The sequence below is a fragment of the Nannobrachium achirus genome, assembly GCF_963921795.1.
Source record: "Nannobrachium achirus genome assembly, chromosome: 19".
NCBI lineage: Eukaryota > Metazoa > Chordata > Actinopteri > Myctophiformes > Myctophidae > Nannobrachium > Nannobrachium achirus.
In genome coordinates this window covers 30,200,572-30,225,204 of record NC_137826.1, presented here as the reverse complement: position 1 = coordinate 30,225,204, position 24,633 = coordinate 30,200,572, and the positions used below count along the sequence as shown (strand labels likewise).

At 40.9% G+C, this 24,633-nt stretch overlaps 1 protein-coding gene across 1 annotated transcript; it reads left to right on the top strand.

Annotated features, from left to right (window-relative positions):
• Positions 1-15,607: 15,607 nt before the first annotated feature.
• On the top strand, positions 15,608-23,841 carry LOC308303931 (claudin-15-like; the record flags this gene model as incomplete). The annotated part of the gene is made up of 5 exons (XM_080748457.1): positions 15,608-15,824; positions 22,170-22,334; positions 22,963-23,044; positions 23,139-23,252; positions 23,739-23,841. 5 exons carry the CDS (start codon positions 15,608-15,610, stop codon positions 23,839-23,841), a joined length of 681 nt encoding a protein of 226 aa, XP_080604583.1.
• Positions 23,842-24,633: the final 792 nt, after the last annotated feature.

The window sequence follows — 24,633 nt, the reverse complement described above, 5'->3', positions numbered from 1 at the left end:
CGTCCATATTTCCTCCTTTTCTATCAGGTCTTGTACAACAACAACGCGCACGGGCACGTTCACGGTCACGCACCTCCTCTCTGGCTCTCTTATGAGCATCCCCTCCTCTTACGCTCGCGCTTAACCAATGAAAAGGCTGCCTGAGCCCTGCCCATGTACTGTCATCAAAATGAGCCTAGCTGGAGTAACGGTCGTCTAGTGTGACTTTTGTGTGCAGTGGATATGGGCTCGCCGCTCGGCCCGGCTGCAGTGATTGTCACAACAATCACATAATTCACATTGGCATTACAGGGGGCTGCCAACAGTGGTGGAAAAAGTACTCAAATGTTGTACTTAAAGGAGTAGTTCACCACTTTTCAACCTGTCTTCATATAATAGGTCCTCACCAGAGCCCTAGAATGGAGAGTTGCGTCACTCCCGTTCACTTCATGGGGCCAGGTCTTCTACGCACACATCTATTGGCGTATAGTGACAAACGGCGAACCGGAAGTTTACAAAATGCATTGAAGTCTATGAGGTGTAAAGTGACAATGAACCACGTGACCAGCGCTGTTTCTGACCCTGCGGTGACACCACTCTCTGATTATACTGCTCTGGTCCTCACTAATGTTCATAATAAAATAGCACAATTTTTTTCTATTCAGTCTGGGTCTCATAGGAGAGCTGTCAAATCCTTCCTACCGGTGACATCATCGTTTGACAAAAAAAATTAAATAATATTTTTGAAAAAAATTGTGATATTTTATCATGAACATTAGTGAGGACCTATTATATGAAGATAGGTTGAAAAGTGGTGGAGTGCCCCTTTAAGTAAAAAATACTGCAATTTAGGCTATAGGCCTACTAGTCGGTCGATGACAAGTAGGTCTAAATGTCCGGAATTCAAAATTGACTCGAGTAAAAGTAGGCCTATAGAACACCATTCTAACAAAATATAGGTCTATTCCCTCACTTGGTATTTTGATGATGGTGGTGAAGAAGAGCGCTGTTCAAATGTCAGTTCAAAATCATTGTCAAAGTTGGTATATAGGCTGACTACCTTGTCCATAGAGCTTTTCAAAGTTGTTTCAGTGTTGTAGGTGTACTGTATCCAGTGAGCAGTGACAATTTCACTTATGGCCACTAGATGTTGCTGTAATTCTTTTGCATCTACATCCATCATCATTCTTTGCACCATAATGGGCCCTGCTTTGATTGATTGATTGACTGATTGAAAACATTTTGCAAAAATAAAAGCACAGTTCTATACAAAAGGATGCTAAAAGGATTAAACCACTAATGGTTTCCATTGGGGTCCTGTGTATTCGAAATATTCAAATATGTAATGACAGGCAAATATTCAATATGCAAAAATATCATTCTGAAAAAGAAGAATATGTATAAAGGAAAGGTGGGGGGGGGGGGGGGGGCAAATGATGCAGTATTTGCCCGCATACACCTCATGTTTTATGCGGTCGTTCAGATAGAGTAGGCATGTGTCAGTGGAATGAGATGTTATTATTTCATTAACTTCTTTCTATTGTTTTGGGGGAATGCGTACAAGTGGCTAAATATGTCATTTTACACAGAATAAGCCCATTCCCAAGATGCAACGCAACCTTTCATGGTTGAATGTGACTTATGGGGACTAGAAGTGTTACTGTAAATAGCAATAAAGAAACTGCTGGCTTAATGTGTCTAAAAAGACATATTTAGCCACTTGTACGCATGCCCCCATGCGTACACATGCCCCACATTTTAGCACAGTAAACACGATAAAACAATAAAACAAAGCAAATGAAAACATTTTAACACTCACTTTTTCTTTTCTCTAATTACAATCTGAAATATGAACCCTTGTTGTAAAAAAACAAAGTTGTCCTTTAAAGACAAGGCAACTAAACAGATAACTATTATAGACCTATCGCTCTGGCCATTATCCTCTCCAGAGTATTGGAAAGAATCCTGTTTGTCCTGGCTGCAGATAACCAGTTTGGGTTTAAAAAGAAACATGGCACAGAACTATGTATCTTTGCACCTAAAGAAATGCTTGTCAGCTACAGTAGCCATAATTCCTCTGTGATAGTGAGAAGCCACAAGGACAATAAATTGGCCTTCCCAGCCTTTCACTTAAGTGTCACTCTGTCTGTATGCCAGGAAATCAAGTAGGCCTACCGTGGCCACATTTTCACAGATAATCACCATGATGATAGAGATATCTCTAGACAGTGCTGCAAACTTTATGCTAAGGCTAATATGTTGCTTTGCAGGTTCAGTATGTGTTCAGGTCCTGTCAAGTGTGCACTTTTTAAAGCATTCTGTACTCATAGCTTTCTTATGGTACAAGAAAGGTAGCTTGCCTACAATGATGCTCTAAGGATTCTACTTAAAGGAGTAGTTCACCCCCAAAATGACATTTTCTTCCTATTGAAAGTCACGCCATGGAGAGTAGAGTTCAATAATATTTTTAGTTTTTTGTCACATTCCTAAGACAAAAATGTGATAACAATAAATTTACCCCCATTCGTTCCGGATGGGGACCCGTTTCGAAAGGGTTCCCCATCCGGAATCAATGGGGGTAAATTTACTCGAATTACTCAATGTAACATTGCTTGTAATTGTCTTGTGGCTGGGGCCTATTTCTTAAAAAAAAACACCATATATCATGAACGCAACATCAAACAATCGGAAATAGAATAGAAAAATGTCATAGTGTGCACCCACAAAACAGCTTTCACAATTTGGTTGATTCAGGTTTCATTCTTTTTGTACAGCACACCGTTTCCTAAACATGGGGTTGTGACCCATGGACACATTTTATGGGTCACAAGTGTTTTTTTAAATAAAATAAATAATCTACATTTGCAACACTGAAAATAAATGGAATCAAATTCCATTGTTTATTATAAATCTACGATGTTCATTGTTAGTCCAGTTAATCAAAGGACCACAATGGAAAAAGTTGTCAGATGTTTTGTGTTTTATTCTGTTGACATACACAAGTACAAATATACGTTCATGTATATATGCATTTTTGTCAATAAAAACATCAAACAATCATACATAAAGTGACTTTTGTTTCTTTTACTTTAATATAGCAATACTTTATTTCTGTAAAGTGTTTTGTTGAGAATGTGATGATGGACAGTAAATAAACCTGACTTGACAAATCAGTTATGTTGATTGATGAGATAAGTTACACTATTGAGGCAGTGACTCCACCTAAACTACATTATATACTGTATACACAACCTGACAGTTGAAGGCTAAGCAAACTTCACCAATTCATACATTAATGGCTTTTACTGAAAGTATATTCTACCCTTTCTATCTAGATACAGTAGACAGACAGACAGACAGACTTCTCAGTTGTAGCCCCCGAACTGTGGAATCGGTTACCCCATCATGTCCACCTATTTTTAAAACCTCTTAAAAAAATGTTTTATTCCTTGGCTTTTAACCCAGATTGAGATTTGACAAAGAAAAGCTTTGTCTGTTGTGGTGCAGGCCAGGGAATCAAATACCCCCATGTCTCGAGAAATGTTCTAAGAGCTAAGTTTCTTTTATTAAATAGTATTCGTTGCTATGAACATTTTTATCAAGAGCTTGTGACTAAATAACCAGTAAGACTTCTAAGGGCGAAAACGACCATAAAGGGAGAGGTCGCACCATTTAAATTATCTCAATGAAACATTCATACAGAATATATATTCAGGCCTTAGAAATCTAACCTTACAATGCAATATCAACTGTCCCTCATTCTGGACAAGGATAGGGCTATAGGAACTTTAGATGGCAAATCAGGTGATGACACCCTACACACATACCTTGATTGCAGGATGAGCTATAGATCATTTGTTATTTTAGGACTAAACGAGAATTAAACATTGACAGATTATTGGACGAGCAGAGGCGTCAATTGGGTATGGCAAGCTATGGCAACTGCCATACCTTGGCTACAGGGGGAAATAATAAAATGTACTGTAATCGTGCCTGTTGCTAAGCTGGTGTCTTGCACGCGTGCGAGGGCGCGTGCAAGACACCAGTCATGTTGCCATACCTTAGATTTTTCTGAACTGACGCCGCTGTGGACGAGGAGAGCGGGGGCCAAGTTGTGGTGGCTCGCAGAAGTCTCGCCAACTGAGTATATGCTCAATATTTTATGAGAAATGTAGTCAAGTTCAAAAGGCTCTGGTGTCATACTTCCATGACAACTTAAATTACTGTATGTTTATGGACAATACACATAAATACACAACACTAACACTCCCAGAAAGCAAACATTGCTTAGGAATTCCTGTCTTTAACCATCAACAATTTCACTATAACACATTCTGTACACCAGTGTTAGTAGGTCATGTTTCTGGAGTACGACACCGTCTGTCTGGCACTGTGGACTCCACCTGAAGTTGCTGAGGACAATCCCAGATCGGTATAAGGTAAACTGACTTCATGATGGAGATGCTGTCAAACTGCATCTTCATCCTTCAGACCAGCCAGTGCAGCAGGCTAAGAAGACTGAGGAACGGTGTCCCGCAGGGGTCTGTTCTCATCCCACTCACACAAGATGGGGAGCCTCCGCCAAGACACTACAAATATTCATGCAAGCCCTGGTCTTCTCTGCAGCCAAATACTGTCTCCCCAGTCTGGAGCACAAGCCCACATATCAGAAAGGTTGATGTCATGTCGCCATCAACTGTGCCCTCCGGATCATAGCTGGCTGCCTGAAGCCCATCCGTGTTCCTCCTGCCAGTCCAATCGGTAATCACTAGTCTTCACCCTGGCCGGCCTAGTCTGATGGGAGGATGCTACCCTTGCCCTGGCAAGGAAAGCCCAAAAATATGACTGGCACCTGACACCTGCATGACAGCTGCGCCTCCAAGCATACTCAAGTCCTGCCATCCCTACAATAAGGCAGCACAGGAGGTGTTATGGTCTATCCCTGAGGATTAACGCATGGCTGGAGGCAGCAGTGGGAGACAGTCAGGCCCTCACAAATCCATCGCTATATCCGGGACCCAGGAGATGGCATCAAATGTGAAGACCTACCACATGGACAATGGACTCTGCTGAACCACCTATGTAATGGGGTCGTTCAAATCATCTATGACAGGGGGATCCGTGACCCCCCCGAGTTACTACAGGGGTCCGCCAAATCCTTGTGTGGTAGGATCATTCTTTAAAATTAACAACTTGAACCCTCGCATCCCTATTCTGAGGAGAACTTTGGTGTAGAGGTAAAAAAGAGCAGACCAAGTAATAGTGAAAGGTCAAGTTTACAAAATATCGATTTACAGTAAGTGGTTAAATGTCTGAAAATACACATTAACATGAATCCAATGACAGTGATGTCAAACAAGTCTTTGAATCTATCGATGAAATCAATGAAAATCTGCATCACACATTTATACAACATGTAGAGGGGGTCCCTGCTTCATCTCTCCCTCAGCTAAAACGTTGAAGACCCTGCCTGATCTATGAAGAAGTGGGACTTGCAAGTGCGGCAAGTCAGAGCAGACTGCCGAACATTAGTATAATTACTACCTGTCCTCTATACAGACCACCTTCAGAATCCCGCCTCTTCCACGTAGGAACAGAGACAACGACATGGCTACATGACGTCTAGCTGGCCATCTGACGATCCATGAAAAGAGACAAAGAATGACAATGACACAAAGAAAATACACGTTTCTCTGTAAAGATATGACTTTTCATTCTGTTTCAATCAAATCTAGCTCACACAGTGGAGGGGATATGCAACTGGTAGCAATATTGGTAGCAGACAGTGGAGGGGCTATGCAGCATATCCATATCATATCCATAGCTTTTGGACATTACACTGGGATGTAAATTAAGATAACTGTGAAATACTGTTTACCATTTAACCATGGCAGATCTACAAGCTCACAATGTGTCACACAGAACGGCCATTTAAAAATATAACTACATATATTTTCAATAATAATTTGATCTGTTTTTTGTTTAGTTTTTAACATTTCTTTGAATAGGGTGTAGCGGTTAAAGTGAGTCTACTGGTTGAACATTTTCATTGTTTGGTTGTAAAAAAAAGTGTGTTTTAAATGGTTATTTTCTGTGGTTAGAATTAAATAATTATCCATAGATATGTAAAAAGGTCTGAATTGTGTGATGAAATGTCGGAGCTACTGCCAGGTATGCATGCTGAACTGTAAAATCAAACACCTTGCCTCAGTTTGTGGTTGACTTTACCTTTAAGTAGCAGGCACATGCACACATAGACATCAAAGGGGGCTTGAGCCCCTGCCCTTTTATCCGTCAGTAAAAAGTGCCCTCTCCAGACCATGAATGTAGTTTTCACTACGGTGAAAGAAATTGATTATGCTTAGTTCAGTGTGGTATCAAGCACTGAAAATACACTACAAGCACTATTTTCGGTCTGCTATTTTCGATGCAGTATTTTCACCAAAGGCCATTTTCGAAATTTCAGCCCCTGCCTCTCTAACATTCTCTGCACGTCCCTGTTAAGTAGCGAGGTCAATGCGGACAACGACAATAGACATATTGATTGACTGTGAGAAGGCCGGGCAAATAAAATATTAACCGACAAAAGATTATGGGTTATAGCTGAATGTTTGTCTTATATTGTAAGTACATGATAGAACTTTGAACTGTTCTTACCGGCTGTCTATACTGAATTCACGTTTGATCAAATACTATCTGTAACTTGCTGAGTTGTAAGTATCTTGTAAATTCATCAACTTTGAAAATGATCTAAACAGAGTTTAAGTTTTAAACAAAAGGTTTAACAAAGTCGCATCCATACCCACAAATGGTGAAGGTGCTTAAACAGAGCAAAAGAAAGCATCCTTTGTTTCACTTCAACGTGTTAATGTGTAACCACTGCTAATATAGACACTTTCTATCTACAATAAATCACTGTTTTTTCTTCTTCAAGGAAATTGTGATATTTACTTTTGCCCAATACTCAGTATTTACTGACAGACCTTGAAATGACCTCCTAAAACCACATGCTACCAATTCTACAACTGCAGATACATGCAGGAACGTGAACTTTAGAAAGAGCAACACACACACACACACACACACACACACACACACACACACACACACACACACACACACACACACACACACACACACACACACACACACACACACACACACACACACACACACACAGGTTTGCAATTGCTACTTTGTGGGGACATTACACATAGTTTACTATCTTTGTGGGGACATTCCATTTTTAACCCTAACCCTAACCCTAACCCTTAACCTAACCCCTAAACACCTTGTGGGGACATATTAATTTGTCCCCACAAGGTTTTTTCCTCCGATTGTACTATCTTTGTGGGGACATGAGGTCCCCACAAAAATAGTATTGCAAGCCCACACACACACATCACATGTAGGTTTACCTACACGTGATGTAGGTAAACCTACATACATCAACGTAAGGGTCTGTCTGCAGACACAGTGATTTGTAAGTGCAACTTCACACACTACTGTATTACTACTTTTTCGTAGCCTCATTTCCTTTATTTCCATGATTTTATAGATTGTCTAATTAACTTTACAAAACCACAGGGAGCACAAACCTTTATTGCGACCGTAGGTCGCATTTACTATCAAACCCTGCACAAAGTGTCAGTCCGTCAGTCCGTCCGTCAGTCTGTCTGTCACACCTCACACGTCACACTCTTGCCCTGCTCATATCTCCGCAACCGTTGCCCCGATCCATGCGAAATTTTGCACCCACGTTCCTTACCTGCCAAACTACAACCTCCAAGGACCCCCGGAGCTCCAGGGACCCCCAAGTCCCTGGGGGACCCCCAGATGTAAAAAATGACCAAATGTGCTAAACTGACCAAATGACCACCCCAACGGGGCTGCTCACGGGGAATTCCCGGGGACCACGCACTCCTGGTGCTCCAGAACGGATGCAAAAGTGGTGGCGCCCCCAGTGGAGGACCCCCTACACTGCAGCTCACATAAAATGCCGTAACTCCGGCTAGGAGCGACCGGGACAGCCGGGGCCGGTACCTATTCGTCCGCCTTGCCGGCGCGGAGACCCCACCCCTCATTTCTCACATGGCCCTCTTCTAGCGCCACCATGAGGCCGATTCTTGCAAAACACATTTTTGGACACTGCTCCTAAAAGTTTTGCCCTAAAATCACGCAAATCGGTACACAGTATGTCTACACTCATCCCATCAACATGAATCTCTCCCATATAGCGCCACCTCCAGGCCGATTTTTAAAAACACATTTTTGGACACTGCACCTACAGATTTTGCCCTAAAATCACGAAAATCACTACACAGTATGTCTACACTCATGTCATCAACATGGATCAGGAAGATTTTGGCAAAACACATTTTTGCCCTATTTGTGGAGATAAGTGACCTACGGTCGCTTATCTCCCGATTAGGGAGCCTTACTGGTTACCCCTTGGGATAATACAAGCAAGTATCTATCTATCTATCTAAACATGTAATCACTGAACAGAAATGATTACTAAAAGCACTTCCACTAAAAGCACTTCACTTTGAAGATGTGGTACCTGATAAGATACTGCTTGTTATCTAGTACAATGTGATGCCAATCAACAGTATACTTACAATACTGAACAATAGATGCTGCACAGTAGCTTGCTGGTGCATGCAGGGTCACCAATTTTGGGCGGGAATAGCAGACTTATAATGAAGCTGCGGCCTCCAAATTCAATGTTTCAATTAGTCCCGGTTGAGTGCATGAGAAAGAAAATCTGAGAGAAGAAAATCTGCGAGTCACTTCTCACACTCATAAAATGTATGTCTGATACAGAAGCCGAGTACAGAGCTCCTCGTAGAGGCAATAACTATTTAGTTTGCTAATAATTAATAGAATATTCCTTTTGAGATGAATGGGATCATTGAGGTTGTGGCACTTTTCCTAGGTTTTGCAGCCTGGATAATGGTTAGTATATCATTACAAGATCAGTATTGGAAAGAATCCACGACTGAGGGCAGTGTGATTACAACCTCAACAATCTATGAGAATCTCTGGATGTCTTGTGCAAGTGATTCAACAGGGATCTATAATTGTCGTGATTTTCCATCACTTTTTGCACTCCCAGGTAAGTAACAGAAAGTGTATACTCGTATACTGCATGATTATGACTGAAATGATAATCCTGATGAAAGAATATTGCAATCAATAGGATTAATAATGAGTATTGATAGTGTTTTTAAGTGCATGGAAAAATGTGATTTTATAATCATTTGAATACCTTTGTTCATTTTGGTTCTTGGTGTCAAGTCTCTGGCCAAATAGTCTAGTATGCAGTTGTCTCGGCATGTGATTTTATTGTTCCTCCATAAGCATGCTGGATGGAGAGATGGGTTGTACAGTTCTGGTTATTAATCCTGATGTGAGGAGATGAGGGCAAGGTAACAGCTGACAAAATATGTTTGAATTAATTAACAAGTTTCAGGATTATATCATTGTGAAACCTATAATTGTGTCAATATTGCTTTTGATTAATTGTGCAGCTCTTCTGGTATATTTATAGTTGTAGGATTGTCCAGAGTTTCAATGTTTTATAGATTTGGTCACATTTAATATGTAAATACATGTACATATTCACTTTACTACTGCTATGTATAATTATGGGTGCTTTGCTTTAACATGATTTATGAAGTCTATGAAAAGGTTCTCTCCATAAAAGCTGAGTATGCATGAAATATGTCCGCTAATATGACAGACTCCTTTATGACCACCTCTTTCATGGTATAATTATCTATACACCTAACTGTGACATCAGATAAAAGCCCTTTCTAAAACAAACAAAGCTTTGTCATAACCGTTTGGCTATTTAAAGGTGGTGTTAGTGATTTATTTTCCTTCGTTAGAATAAGTGTTAAATAGCTCCATATTTCGACAGCAAACATTGGTATAGCGTCTATAGACTGAAGTGTTTGACCAGTAAACGTGGTCTCCCCATCTCTCCAGCTCTTTAGCAAACGTAAATCAGTAAATTGAGAGCAGCTCAATGCCAGGCCTGGGCATCTAACCGGGGGGGTGTCACCCTGGGGCTGTGTCAGTCGTGGGATGCAGCCGTCAGGGCTCATGGAAGCTTGGGAGGAGGAGGGGGGGGGGGGTCCTATATAGGCATCCCTATGGTCAGAGGTGAAAGTGGTTTTGGAGGTGTGCTCTATAGAGGCCTCTCAACATGCGAGTCCAATTTTGGCATGTTTGGAATCTGCGTTCATGATATATGATATGGTGTTTATTGTGAGAAATCACTGGTGTGTTCTTGCCTGGTTCCAGACCATAGACCCCGCCCACTCTCAGAGTGGACTCTTTCTCTGGTCTGGAGCTGAGTAGAGGAATCGGCTTTAGCAACCCAAAAATTCGGCTGCTCCAATGAGCGCGGGGGGTGGGGGGTGGGTCTAACGAATATCCAATCAGCGCAGCAGTTGAAACGATTTCAAACGAAGTTCACACACGACAGGCACACGCACACATACACACAAACACACGCACACGCTGAGTTCACAAGCTGTTAATGTTGATTACATGTTTCTGGTCGCAGTTCTGTGTGGAAGCAGTCACTGGCACAGACAGAGATACACACACACAAACACATACACCGCGGCCGTGCGTCGCGATCACCGTGTGTCGCGAGCACGATGCGTCGCGATCACTTGCGCGCGGTCACGCACGCGCACGCTCGCAAAGTCCTTCCCCCGTAAATCATTTAGAATAGGGCACAGCTTCAGACTAAAGCGTGAGCTGAGTCTGAAATCAGGCTAGGTGTGTTCTGCCGTGTTGCGCTATATACTGTCTTTGCCATCTGGCCAGTGATATATATCGGACCAGTTACACATTTATGGAAACCCCTGGTATCCATATGGAGATCCATGTACTGTATATGGAGATATGCTGTGAGAGCTCAAACATGCCTACTCAGTTATTCGTTATGTGAAAGTCCTATGATGTCTATGACATCTGACATCATACATACAATCCCTTTTATGCCCATACAATGGAGATCCCTGTCTGTAGAACCAGCCACACAGATAGGGGTTGTCTTGGCCTTCTGTCTGTTCCATATATGGATTCTGTAAGTGTGGTACCGGTATGTGCCGATGTGGCCTCCATATATGGGCATTCCCATATGAACTCCTGTTAGATATGGGCTTAATATTAATGACAGGGAACTCCATATGGGCATACAGTAAAAGGGATTCTGTTAGTGTGGTTCCCCTGACATCACAGTGATGTCAGAGCGACAAACCCATAAGACCGTAAAAAAGTGTACACGTCCAGACAGACAGACAGACAGACAGACAGACAGACAGACAGACAGACAGACAGACAGACAGACAGACAGACAGAGGTGCAATTTTCATAGACCTTACCAAAGCATTTGATTTGGTTGATCACTATCTTCTACTAGACAAACTCTATTCTATCGGACTGTCACGTAATGCCCTACTGTGGTTCAACTCCTATTTACATAATAGAAAACAATGTGTTGTCATCCAGGGCAGTACTTCAGATTTAGCAGTGCAGGAACGTGGTGTGCCTCAAGGCTCAACCCTAGGTCCACTTCTCTTCTCCATCTTCATCAATGATCTTCCTTCAATCTTCTCTGACTGTAATGTTCAACTCTATGCAGACGACACAGTTATATACACATCAAAAACCAACTTATTACAAATTCAGTCATCACTTCAACTAAACTTCAATACTCTTGAATCATGGCTTTCAGATAATAAATTAATAATCAACAAAACTAACAAATACAATGCTCTTTGGGACGGCTCAGAATATTAAATCACAAACTCAAAATCTATCATACAATATTTCTTGTCTTGATGGTACAATACTGCATAGAGTTGATCAAATTAAATATCTTGGACTCTGGCTTGATTCATGTCTATCATTTAAATGTCATATCGATCACATCATTAGGAAAATCAACTTTAGCACTGGTGTCCTCTACCGTAACAAAAAATGCTTTACACATACAGTCAGAAAGAAACTTGTTCAACAACTCATACTTCCAATTCTTGATTATGCTGATGTGGTCTATCAAACGGCTCCCAAAACAAACCTTCTTCCACTTAACTCAGTTTATAACCGTTTATGCAGATTTGCTCTTGATTCTCCATATATGACCCACCACTGCACCCTGTATGAAACTCTCAATATACCATCTCCCACTTTAAGAAGACAGCAGCACTGGCTGCAGTTCATTTTTAAATGTTATCACTTTCATTATCCACAGTACTTAAAACAATATTTCGAACGTTTGACTACCACACATCAGCTAAGACATTGTTCACAGATTTATTTTGAAGTTCCGGTTGTGTCGACATCAGTTGCTAAAAAATCATTTATGTTCAAAGCTCCTTCAGATTGGAACAACCTACCTGTTCATATTCGTTCAATAACATCTTTTCAACTGTTTAAAACCACACTGTCCTCTCACTTTGAGACCACCTGTTCATGTTTTAACTAATCATCATGTTTTGCTCATTCATCACTACAATAGATCTATAACGAAATGATTATATATGTGCTATATGTGTACTTTTGTGGCTGTTTGTTGTGTATGTTTTGTTTTGTTTCGTTTACTGTTTTGTTTACTGTTCTGTTTGTTTTGTCTGATGTTGATCGAATTTTCTGTACACTTCTTGTCTAAATGTGGAAAAAAAAGTGTATTTTGTAGAAGGAGCTCCTTGAAAACGAGATGGTTCATCTCAAGGGGTTAATCCTAAATAAAGAATTTCAATATATATATACAGACAGAGTCGCAACAAGTGAAATTGGTAGTGATAAAAAACAAAAACCTGAGTAGCCAAAATTGTAACTGTGTGTGGTTCTGTCTTGGACAGTGGTACGTAACAGGTGGGCTGTGGTCCAGAACTGACCTGCCAGTGATAATGTCTGGTCATGCAAATTATTTTGTAAATAATTTACAATATTTGACTGACAGACACGTAAAGGGTTGGATTTGGTCACCTGGCTTTGCATTGATGAAACCGGCTAGGACACACTATAGCCAATTCTGTTTTTACTGTCAAACCTTTGGATTAAAAACTCTCACGCAAACCAAAACGGTTTCAAATGCTTTACAGACCGTTTCTTTCCATTCACACCAGTAAGACACCATAAGGGCAAGAAGCGACCGTCAGGGCAGGCGGAAACAACAGACTTGTAAGAGGGGGCAGGGCTTCAATAATTACAGCTCGTCCATATTGGCCGTTTAAGTCCAGACACCAAGTTTCGAGACGGTACCATGCTGCGAACTGGAGTTATGGCTGTTTAAAGTTTAAAGCCATTCCCTATTGGCTGGAAAAAGTGCCAAGTCATGTGAGCGTTTTAAAGTTGAAATCATGTTGCTACGCAAAAGTATGCCAGAGTTACGAGTGAGAGCAAAGTGTGACAGCTGATGCACACGTTTAGTAGACAGAGGGGCGGGGCTTCAACAATTACAGCTTGTCCCTATTGGCAGAAAAAAGGCCCAAGTTGTGTGAGCGTTTTAAAGTTGAAATCACGTTGCTAGGCATAAGTATGGCAGAGTTACGTGTGAGAGCAAAGTGTCACAGCGTGTGACGCACGTTATTAGCTCTTGTTTGAAAAGGAGTATTGATAGATTGAAGACTAGAAGTTTGCATAGGCAAAGGTACAGTTTCATGACGGTACAGTTCACTGGCACAAGGTCAACTAAAAGGAGATCCTAGAAAAGCACTTGGCTTATTTCCACAGGAAACCATTGAAGTATCTCATATAACATTGAATGACAGACGGATAGAACACAGTACTATGCACTAGATATAGTCAGGATAAAAACGGGAAAAAAAAAAAAACAGTGCAAAACATAATATACAGTAGGGAAATACAAAGAAGGGTCAGGGGAGGGTAAGGTTGAGCTAGGTTTGCTTTTACCAGTTGCGAACGGCTGCTGTCTGTAAGTGTTTTTTCAGGGCGATTTTAAAGGATGCTAAGGATCCACACCCCTTTAAGGCCTTCGGTAAGCCGTTCCACATTTTGGTGGTATAGCAGAAGAAGAGTTTGACCCTTTAACTGACTTGACTCTGGGTTGAACGTGATCTGTGGCGCTGCCTCTGGTGTTGTAATAGTGGACATCCGTAACAACAGGTACATGGGTATCATAGTGGTTTAGTGTATCTTGTACACCAGGCCCATTGCAAGTTGCTGTACTCTGTCATCTACTCTGAGCCACCCCACTCTTAACTGGTGAGTAGCGGTGAGGTGAGTCTGATAGGGAAGGTTAGTTTGTTTTGGGCTGTTTGGAGTTTAGTTTTCAGAGCTTGTGGGGCGTCACGATACCATACATGGACTCCGTAGTCAAAGAGGGGCTGAATTATTGCACCAGCTATGGTCTTCAATGTGTTGAAATTTACCATTGGGGCGATCCTCTGTAGGAAACGAGTTTGTTGGTTGATTTTATTTATTACCTCTGAAGTCATCTTTTCGCTGGAAAGATTATAGCTTCAAGGATTCATCTTAAGTAGGAGATTTCGTTTTTTTGTGTTATGACCTTGTCACCCACTTTGATTGTGAAGTTATTGACCTTATTGTATGACTGTTTCCATCTTTTTTTTTTCTTTTTACTTTTTGATTAACTAAATATCTTAGTGCCACATTCAAGGATGTTGCCTGCACAAAATGATTACACATCATGCATTTTTTGTTAGTTGCATAGTTATACCATACACACATATAATTATAAACTTTTATAGCAATATATTTATTATTGTACTGTATACAAGGTGGTTTATCATGTTTCAGTTGCTGAATTAGCCATTGATTGTGTTCTGGCCCGCCATCTGAAGGCTTAAAAAAGAACTGTCCCAACGTAATTACTGATCGCTGAACTATTTATTTATTTACACTTGCACCACCTTTAATTTAGCTACAGCCCACTAATGACGAAGCTTTTGGTAAAAACCATGTAGGTTTTGTTTTGATTAGCATTTTGGATTAAATAATTGGTTTGGGGAGATGGGCTTTGCTTGGAAGAACAGGTAATGCTGAGTAAGATATAAGTCAATATCATACCTTTGTTGGGCTAATAAAGATACATCTTTTATGCATACCAAGCAGATAACAAGCAAGACCGCCCATGGTGTGTAATGTATGGTATACATTCAGTGGTGTATACAGACATCAGCCTCAAGAGCTTTGTTAAATGAGTTAGAACGTGACTTATTTCAATTGATGTTTGATTTTATTGACGCAGTGTTCAGAGTAAACATCACAAGGTAACAAATAACCAGTGTGTATAGACGTAGTTGTCAGAGTTGAACATTGGACCTCCTTTCTGTTGTCCCTTAGATAAACACTTTGCAGTCTTTGAAAAGTTTCAAAAGAGAGGAGAATAAAAGGAAAAAGACAGGTGAAGTGGTCCATACACAATTAGTCATTGATTTCCCAAGTTTCTGTGTCATCAAGTGGTTTGTGAGATGGATTGCCGAGAATTGGTCCTGAGACCGTGCCACCAACACAAATCCCCTCATTTGTAGACAAAGAGCGCTTGGAGGCAACGCTGATCAATGTGCCTGCATTAAGTTTGTTCTCACTGGATGAAAAAGCAACAAACAAGGATATAATGAATGCGATAGTGGAAGGTTTTGCGTTGTTCCTGGGGTTTCTGGGCTGGGTGATGGTTGGTGTCGCCCTTCCAAATCGATATTGGAAAGAATCCTCAGTGGATGGGAATGTCATCACCACCTCAACCATCTATGAAAACCTATGGATGTCCTGCGCAACTGACTCCACTGGGGTTCACAATTGCCGTGACTTTCCATCTTTGCTTGCCCTTAATGGTATGTGACCGACTACAGGAATAACTGTTTCGTTTTTTTTTTATAACTTGGCTAATGATGAGGTTTAAGTCCAGTCCAGTCACTCACTGAGGACTTTGTGCACCAAGAGATAACCTTTTCATTACTCTTACCGTTCTAGAAAATGGACCAGATGAAATGACCGCCATACACTTTGATGTATAGTCAGCTTTCTTCTTTAATTCAACAGCTTTATCAAAACTTCTATGTATGCCATTTGTCAAGAAATGTATGTTTAGAGACGATGAAGACTGGAATTGTTTTCAAGAACAAGTGGTTAAACTTATAACTCATATTTGATGCTTTAAAGGAGTAGTTCACCCCCAAAATGACTTCTATTGATTACTCATGCCATGGAGACTTGAGTTCAATAATATTTGTTTGTATTTGTCGCACTCCTAAGACAAAATATTGACTATTGTAAAATAACCCCCATTGATTCCGGAATGGGAACCCGAATGCATTTGGGTCCCCATCCGGAATCAATGGGGGTACATTTATTGTAATCAAATTACTGTCTTATATTAGGAATGCAACAAAAAACAAAAAACATTATTGAACTCAAGTCTCCATGGCATGAGTAATCAATAGAAAAAAAGTCATTTTGGGGGTGAACTACTCCTTTAAGTAAACTAATCAAATTATGCTGAACCTGCCATCTAATTCGATAACGGAGAAAAGAGCTATCCTTAAGTGTCCTTACAGTAGGTCTCTCTCAGTGGTTGCCAATTAACATCACCTTGGCTTACTTGGAAGCCACCCTATCAGCTTTCTACTGTCTGGCTATAATCTCAAGTGAATTTGGGCAATATAAGATATGAAGATGGGTATTATAAAATACTATTAGATAAGATAAGCATTACCACCACACCTAAACTCTGCTAAAAATACACATCATAAAACTATAAAACACTTTGAAGAGATTTGCATGTAAAAACAGATACAGTATGGCAGTTCTGGCCCTGTTACAGATGTTGTCCAAAAATCATGCAGATCGGTACACAGTATCTCTGTAGCCGTTAAATGGAACGGGTATTTCTTACATTGATGCTCCTACATATTAGCATGCAAGCACCAGTTAAAGTTACTTTCCATCCCTCATATACTGTGTGCACAGTGCACATCCCATAACCCACACACTGCACATCATTTCGGAGCTCATATCTTTGAACGGGTGAAGCCCGTTTGTCACTTTCACAAATCGTATGCTGTATATTAGCATTTTTATGGTGTATCTACTATCTATTCTGCATCTAGCGTGAGGCACATCTATTCTGCATCTAGCTTGAGGCAAAATGTTTAACCAGCTCTGTGTGTGTGTGTGTGTGTGTGTGGCAGGCGGGTGTGTGTGCAGGCGGGTGGGCGGGCGGGCTGGGGGGGGGGACAGTATCTCTGTAGCCATTAAACGAAACGGGTTTCTTACATTGATGCTCCTACATCATGCAAGCACCAGTTAAAGTTACTTTCCATCCCTCATATACTGTGTGCACAGTGCACATCCCATAACCCACACACTGCACATCATTTTGGAGCTCATATCTTTGAACGGGTAAGGGCTAGTAGAGTTAAAGTTCAGAAACGGGATTAGCAGATCGACCTAAAGTCAACACATCTTTTAAGTTGCGGATGTGCCTTTCAGTTGAAAATCTGTTATTTTTGCCATGTATTGCTGCTGTGTGACTGATTAGCTTTCAATGATGATCAAATGATGTGCTCTTTATTGGGCCTTATTTGCCCACAGGCACACTTCCCATTAGTAATAAGTTAGTTATTAATACTATTATTAGTAATTAATAGTGTTTGGCCAATTCACTTAAACTGTGCAAGAGCTGCAGGACAGAACCAAGAACTCAAACCAAGCTTCCTGTCATGCATCCTTACATAGTCTGTCAATAGAAACTAACAGCCATAGTTCTGAAGGATCATTATTGCAAATCCTGTCCATATCGATAATCCACTTTAACAACTTTTTCACAGCTTGCGGTTGATACCAGGAAATGCAAGCAAGGATAACAACTCTTGTGGGAGGGATAGAGGCATGTTTTCCAGTTCAGGCTAAAAGCTAAGCAACACAACTGCAGTTAATCAAATTAACAATGGGTGTGTCAATGTGCTTGCACTGACACACCTGTTGAGGATCTATGGCTCTGGGCACACCCATAATGTGTGTGTGTGTGTGTGTGTGTGTGTGTGTGTGTGTGTGTGTGTGTGTGTGTGTATGTGTGAGTGAGTTTTTAGGTCATCTCACAAACCGCTGGAAGTCCCCATTTAGGTCACAGGCAGCCATTTCCAACATCTACACACCTTAATTATTTGCTAGTCATAGAAATGCTATTTCATCCCCACAACTTCCACAGTATTGACAGGTGCAACCCATGACTTGCACAGCCCTGGGTAGGTCACCCAGCCTGGCAGAGATATGGTCCCCAGAGCACCCCTTTCTAGTTACACTTGTGCGATTAATAATTAAGCAATATCAATTGATGAACTGAGACAGGTGTCGTAACTTATCCAAGACTGTTCAAACATGTGCTCTAGACCAGGGGTCTTCAACGTTTTCAGGCCAAGGACCCCTTAGTTGAAAGAGAGATGAAGCAGGGACCCCCACAACCTTTTCATAGATTCCATATACAGTAGTTTCATCGTTTGACAGCACAATCATCAGTGTATTTTGGACTCATGTCAATTTGTGTTTTCAGATATTTAACCACTTGAACCGTCAATACTTAACAAACTTGACCTTTCACTCTGTACATAGTCTGCTCTTTTCCCCCTCTACACCAAAGCTCTTTGCCGAAAATAGCCGATCTACAAGCTCACAACGCCTCGCAGTGCAACAGAGAAAAGCATCTCTCTGATCCCAGGTCATTTTGACATCTTAAAAAAAAAAAAAAAAAAAATGTTTTTTTTTTTTATACAAAAAACTCAAAAGACGTCAAAGACGTCATTGGCACTGAACGCCTTTGCAAAAAAACCGTCATGAGACGTCATTGGCACAGAATAAAAAAGTAGAAAAAAGTTTCTATCACACAAAGATATATAAAAAAGTAGAAAAAGGTTTCTATCACACAAAGATTTGGAGGACCCCCTGTAGTAACTCTGAGGACCCCCTAGGGGTCACAGACCCCCTGTTGAAGACCCCTGCTCTAGACTTATGTAGGAAAAGGGCATTCCACTGTTAAGAATAAGGATGCAATCTGGCCTTTTCCTCTACACATCCTCACTAACTAATCAGAATGTTGTAGTGTGTATGTATGTATGTCTGTCTCATCTGTGCATCTGCAACTCCACGTTCAGCAGTTGTTCAATTGTCTAAAAAACATAATACAAAAATCAATAACGCATATGCCTTGCTGGCCATCAACTTTTCCACCTTCAGATGCGTCTCTACTTTTCATAATCACAGAATGTTTAGATTTTTTTCCTCAAATTTTGGCCTGTAGGCGGCATATTGCGCAATCCATAGTTGGGAGCAAAGTGTCATTATCATCACCAACGTCTCAGGTTACAAGAGGGAAGGGGGGGGGGGTCAGATGCACACACACACACACACACAGAGAGAGAGAGAGAGAGAGAGAGAGAGAGAGAGAGAGAGAGAGAGAGAGAGAGAGAGAGAGAGAGAGAGAGGGGGGGGGATCTAGAACAAGAATAAAAAACATAGATCTAGAACACAGAATATGTACAGTACAGTACAGTACAGTTAGGTACAGTAGAGTACAGTACAGTACGGTAAGGAACAATACAGTAGTGTACAGTAAGGTATAGTAGAGTACAGTACAGTAAGATACAGTACAGCAAGGTACACAAAAACATAGATCTAGAACACAGAATTCATAGATCTAGAACACATAGAATTCATAGATATAGAACACAGATTATGTACAGTACAGTGCAGTTAGGTACAGTAGAGTACAGTAAGGTAAAGTACAGTACCGTACAGTACAGTAAGATACAGTACAGCAAGGTACAGTAGAGTACAGCAAAGTACAGTAGAGTACAGCAAAGTACAGTACAGTAAGGTAAAGTAGATTACAGTAGAGTACAGTACAGTAAGGTACAGTAAGGTACAGTAGAGTATGGATGGATGGATGGATGGATGTGGATGGATGGATGGATGGATGGATGGATGGATGGATGTGGATGGATGGATGGATGGATGGATGGATGTGGATGGATGGATGTGGATGGATGGATGTGGATGGATGGATGGATGGATGGATGGATGTGGATGGATGGATGGATGGATGGATGTGGATGGATGTGGATGGATGGATGTGGATGGATGGATGGATGGATGGATGGATGGATGGATGGATGGATGGATGGATGTGGATGGATGGATGGATGGATGTTGATGGATGGATGGATGGATGGATGTGGATGGATGGATGGATGTGGATGGATGGATGGATGGATGTGGATGGATGGATGGATGGATGGATGTGGATGGATGGATGGATGGATGCATGGATGGATGTGGATGGATGGATGGATGTATGTTGATGGATAGATGGATGGATGGATGGATGTGGATGGATGGATGGATGTGGATGGATGGATGGATGGATGGATGGATGGATGTGGATGGATGGATGGATGTGGATGGATGGATGGATGGATGTGGATGGATGGATGGATGCATGGATGGATGGATGCATGGATGGATGGATGTGGATGGATGGATGTATGGATGCATGGATGGATGGATGGATGTGGATGGATGGATGCATGGATGGATGGATGGATGGATGGATGTGGATGGGAGGATGGATGTGGATGGATGGATGGATGGATGGATGTGGATGGATGGATGTGGATGGATGTGGATGGATGGATGGATGGATGGATGGATGGATGGATGTGGATGGATGGATGGATGTGGATGGATTGCCATTTACACTATTTTTCATTTTGGAAAAAAATGCATATTTAATGTTGAGCTATCCTAAATTTGTATTGCTTAGCTGCCTACTGGACTGTATCCATCTCTGGGTACAGGGGACTTTCACATAGGAAAGGGGCCAGGCCCCCGCAGGGGGCTTTTTTCTAGTTGTAATAAAATAGATATTAAACTAGAAGCAGTGCTCTTCCGAGCACAGGTCTCCACCAGACCGTGCGTCCTTGTGAACTGATCGGTGGAGTTATAGGTAAAACCACAAATCAGCCTGTTATAGCGCCACCATGAGGCTGATTTAAAAAAGAATACGTGGCATTTCTTCCTCGGCCTAGTGGGAACGTGTGTGCGCGATTTCATGATAATTGCACTTTGCGTTTGTGATTTGAGGCATTTTGTTCAAAACGGCTCAATCCTACAAACTTTGGAAGCCAATCTTAGCCAATCAGGATGGAATATGCCAAATCGGAAAGATCCGTGTCGATCACATGACTGTCGAGATACTGCCTACCGATTTGTAGGATTTTTGGACAAAATCTGTAAGAATAGTGCACAGAAATGTGTTTTGCAAACATCGGCCACTAGGTGGCGCTAGAAAAGGCCCATTTAAAAAATTTAGGGCAGAGGTTCTAGTTTGGCATCCAGGGAATGTGTGTGCTCACTTTGGCAGCGACCGGGCCAACGGCGACTGAGATTAGCTGCTCACAAACTGCGAGGACGCACGCAATCCTACAAACTTTGGAAGCCAATCTTAGCCAATCAGGATGGAATATGCAAAATCGGACAGATCCGTGTCGATCACATGACTGTCGAGATACTGCCTACCGATTTGTAGGATTTTTGGACAAAACCTGTAAGAATAGTGCACAGAAATGTGTTTTGCAAACATCGGCCACTAGGTGGCGCTAGAAAAGGCCCATTTGAAAAATTTAGGGCAGAGGTTCTAGATTGGCATCCAGGGAATGTGTGTGCTCACTTTGGCAGCGACCGGGCCAACGGCGACTGAGATTAGCTGCACACAAACTGCGAGGACACACGGACGGACACACATCGGCCACTAGGTGGCGCTAGAAAAAGCCCATTTGAAAAATTTAGGGCAGAGGTTCTAGATTGGCATCCAGGGAATGTGTGTGCTCACTTTGGCAGCGACCGGGCCAACGGCGACTGAGATTAGCTGCACACAAACTGCGAGGACACACGGACGGACGCACGCACGGACGGACGCACGGACGCACGGACGGACGGAGGGGAAAACATACTCTCCCCTCAGCCTTCGGCTGGTGGAGACAACAACTATTCCATAAATGTGATCTAGATTCATCTTAATCTTGTGTCAAAAAAGATTTACTATTGTTCTCGAGTTATTTGTCTCACTATCCAAGTTTAGAACATTCAATGTATTGACTTTATTCATTCATGTTTCCTGCTCCCAGGGTATATACAGGCTTCCCGTGCGCTGATGATTGCATCAATTGTGTTTGGAACGTTTGGGCTTGCAGCTACTCTTATAGGAATGAAGTGTTCCAAAATAGGAGGGGAGAACTACATCATGAAGCGGAGGGTGGCTGCAATTGGAGGAGTTTTCTTCGTTCTACAGGGTAAATGCATATTAATGGATAATAAAGTGGCCATGTAATCAGGAATTCATTCTAAACTACAATTGAAACTTGGAATGAATAGAGATAAACAGCACTTAATTGAGTCACATGTGTAGATCCTTTTGAGATAATACAAGTGTATAATACAATGTGTATTTAAAATAAGTAATATTGCACAAAAAAAGAAAAGCAGTGCATTTACAAGGCAATGGTTATTGTTTGCAATATACTCAAGGTGGGGACCAGGGACCTCCATCAGTATATGAGGTGTTCCTCCTATTCAGATCGTAGGTTTAATAAAAAAAAACTTTAAAATGGCCAATCACATTCTACAAGCACAGGGCTTGTAGATATGCTATTTTTTGAAAGAATTGCTCTATTAAGAATGCTTAGAAAGACAACAAGCTAAAACCGACAATCACAGGTTTTACTCCAAGTAGCCTAATGTGCTGTCATTAATTGTAAATTATTTTATTTCTTCTTTTTTCAAGCTGAAAAACTAAATGTATAAAACTAAATGTACACACACACACACACACACACACACACACACACACACACACACACACACACACACACACACACACACACACACACACTCTCAATATTTATTTATTTTATGCTGCAGGACTGTGCACAATGATCGCTGTGTCTTGGTATGCAGCCAACATAACACAGGAGTTCTTTGATGAATTCTATCCAGGGACAAAGTAAGTCAAATCAAACTGAACCAGCTTTTCTTCAACCATGATGAATTAATTATTATCAGTGTGTTGATTGCAAATCCTTCCAATTATATCGTAGGTATGAGATTGGCGAGGGCCTGTATATAGGCTGGGCTTCAGCTACACTTGCACTTTGTGGAGGTTCATGCCTGATGTGTGGTGGTTGTAAACTGGGCACATCTACTGAGAAAATGTGAGTATCTATTCTACTTGGTTTAAGCTGAATCAGACATTGTCATCGGTATTGGCCATATTCACCTCCAGAGCTGCGACTTATATGGATAACTTTCTTAGCGATTACTTACTCTATCAAATACTTTTTCAATGAATAGAATAACTTTAGTTTTTTAATATATACTGTATATTTTGTATCAATGAATTAGATTCAAATAGATTTTTCTTATCTATTAAATCGATTAGTCTGATTAACCACTTGAGCCCTGTTTTATACTTTGTTGCACGACTGTGTTGTGTAAGAAAATCTGATCTAGGAGCTCACATCTGTCTTCAAAACGTTATGATATTGTAGATGTCATTTTCTGCATTTTTGATTATAATTTAATAAGAAATGTCAATTCAATCATTTCCCCATTTTATTAAGTATATAATTATATTTTAATAATCTATTAGGTAAATGTGTTTGATTGACTGCTGTACCTCTTCTCCCCCCCTCCTTCAGACCCTATCCTTACCAACCACCTACAAGAGGAACCACTGTGCACTCTGTGCCAATAATGACCCAGTCTGTCCCCAGCCACTATGGAAGAAATGCCTATGTCTAAGTGGGGTCTACATGTCTATGGTTTGGGTTTAAATGTTTAGAGAACATTTACACTGAGTTCAGGAATTCTTTGTTCTTGCACTTTGTGGGGGCTAATTTACCTAAATGGAAGCATACTGCAAAAAAGAAAAGAAAAAATAGAAAAAAAGAAATTGCAAAAAGATGAGAACATTAATTAAAATGAAATAAAACAAAATTGGGGGCAAAGTGCATTTATAATGGAATAACTTTAACACCGTCATGAAGTCATATCAGGCACTAGAAAACACCACTTCACTACTCCAACATCAGTTGTTGTCGGGTGGAAACCTTGTATGTCCAAAACCGTTTGTTTTGTATTTATCATTTTAAAAATGATTTAAACTAGTGAAAACAGCAGATCTACAAGCAGACGCCGCCTCACATCTCGAGGCGTTGTGTGCTTGTAGATCTGCTGTTTTCACTACTTTTGTGCAACAGCCTTGTATGACGAAGCAGGGCTTTACTTTGCGAAAGAATTTACAAATGTGAAACTTGGAGATACAAGGTTTCTGCCCGACAGTGACGATACACTAGTCTTAACCAACTGCAACTGTAAAACTGCAAAGACTGACTGTATCTTACTAATAAGAGCCAACGTTCTAAACATGAAATTGATACTTGATGATTAAAAAAAGACAATTATATTCCCCTGGATTGTACTGCAAAGTATCTGGCGGATTTCAGAAATTTTATTTCTCATAATAATAAATTACATTACAAATTAAATATTTAAAAATGTGATTATCCATATAAAACTGTCAAGGGTTGAAGG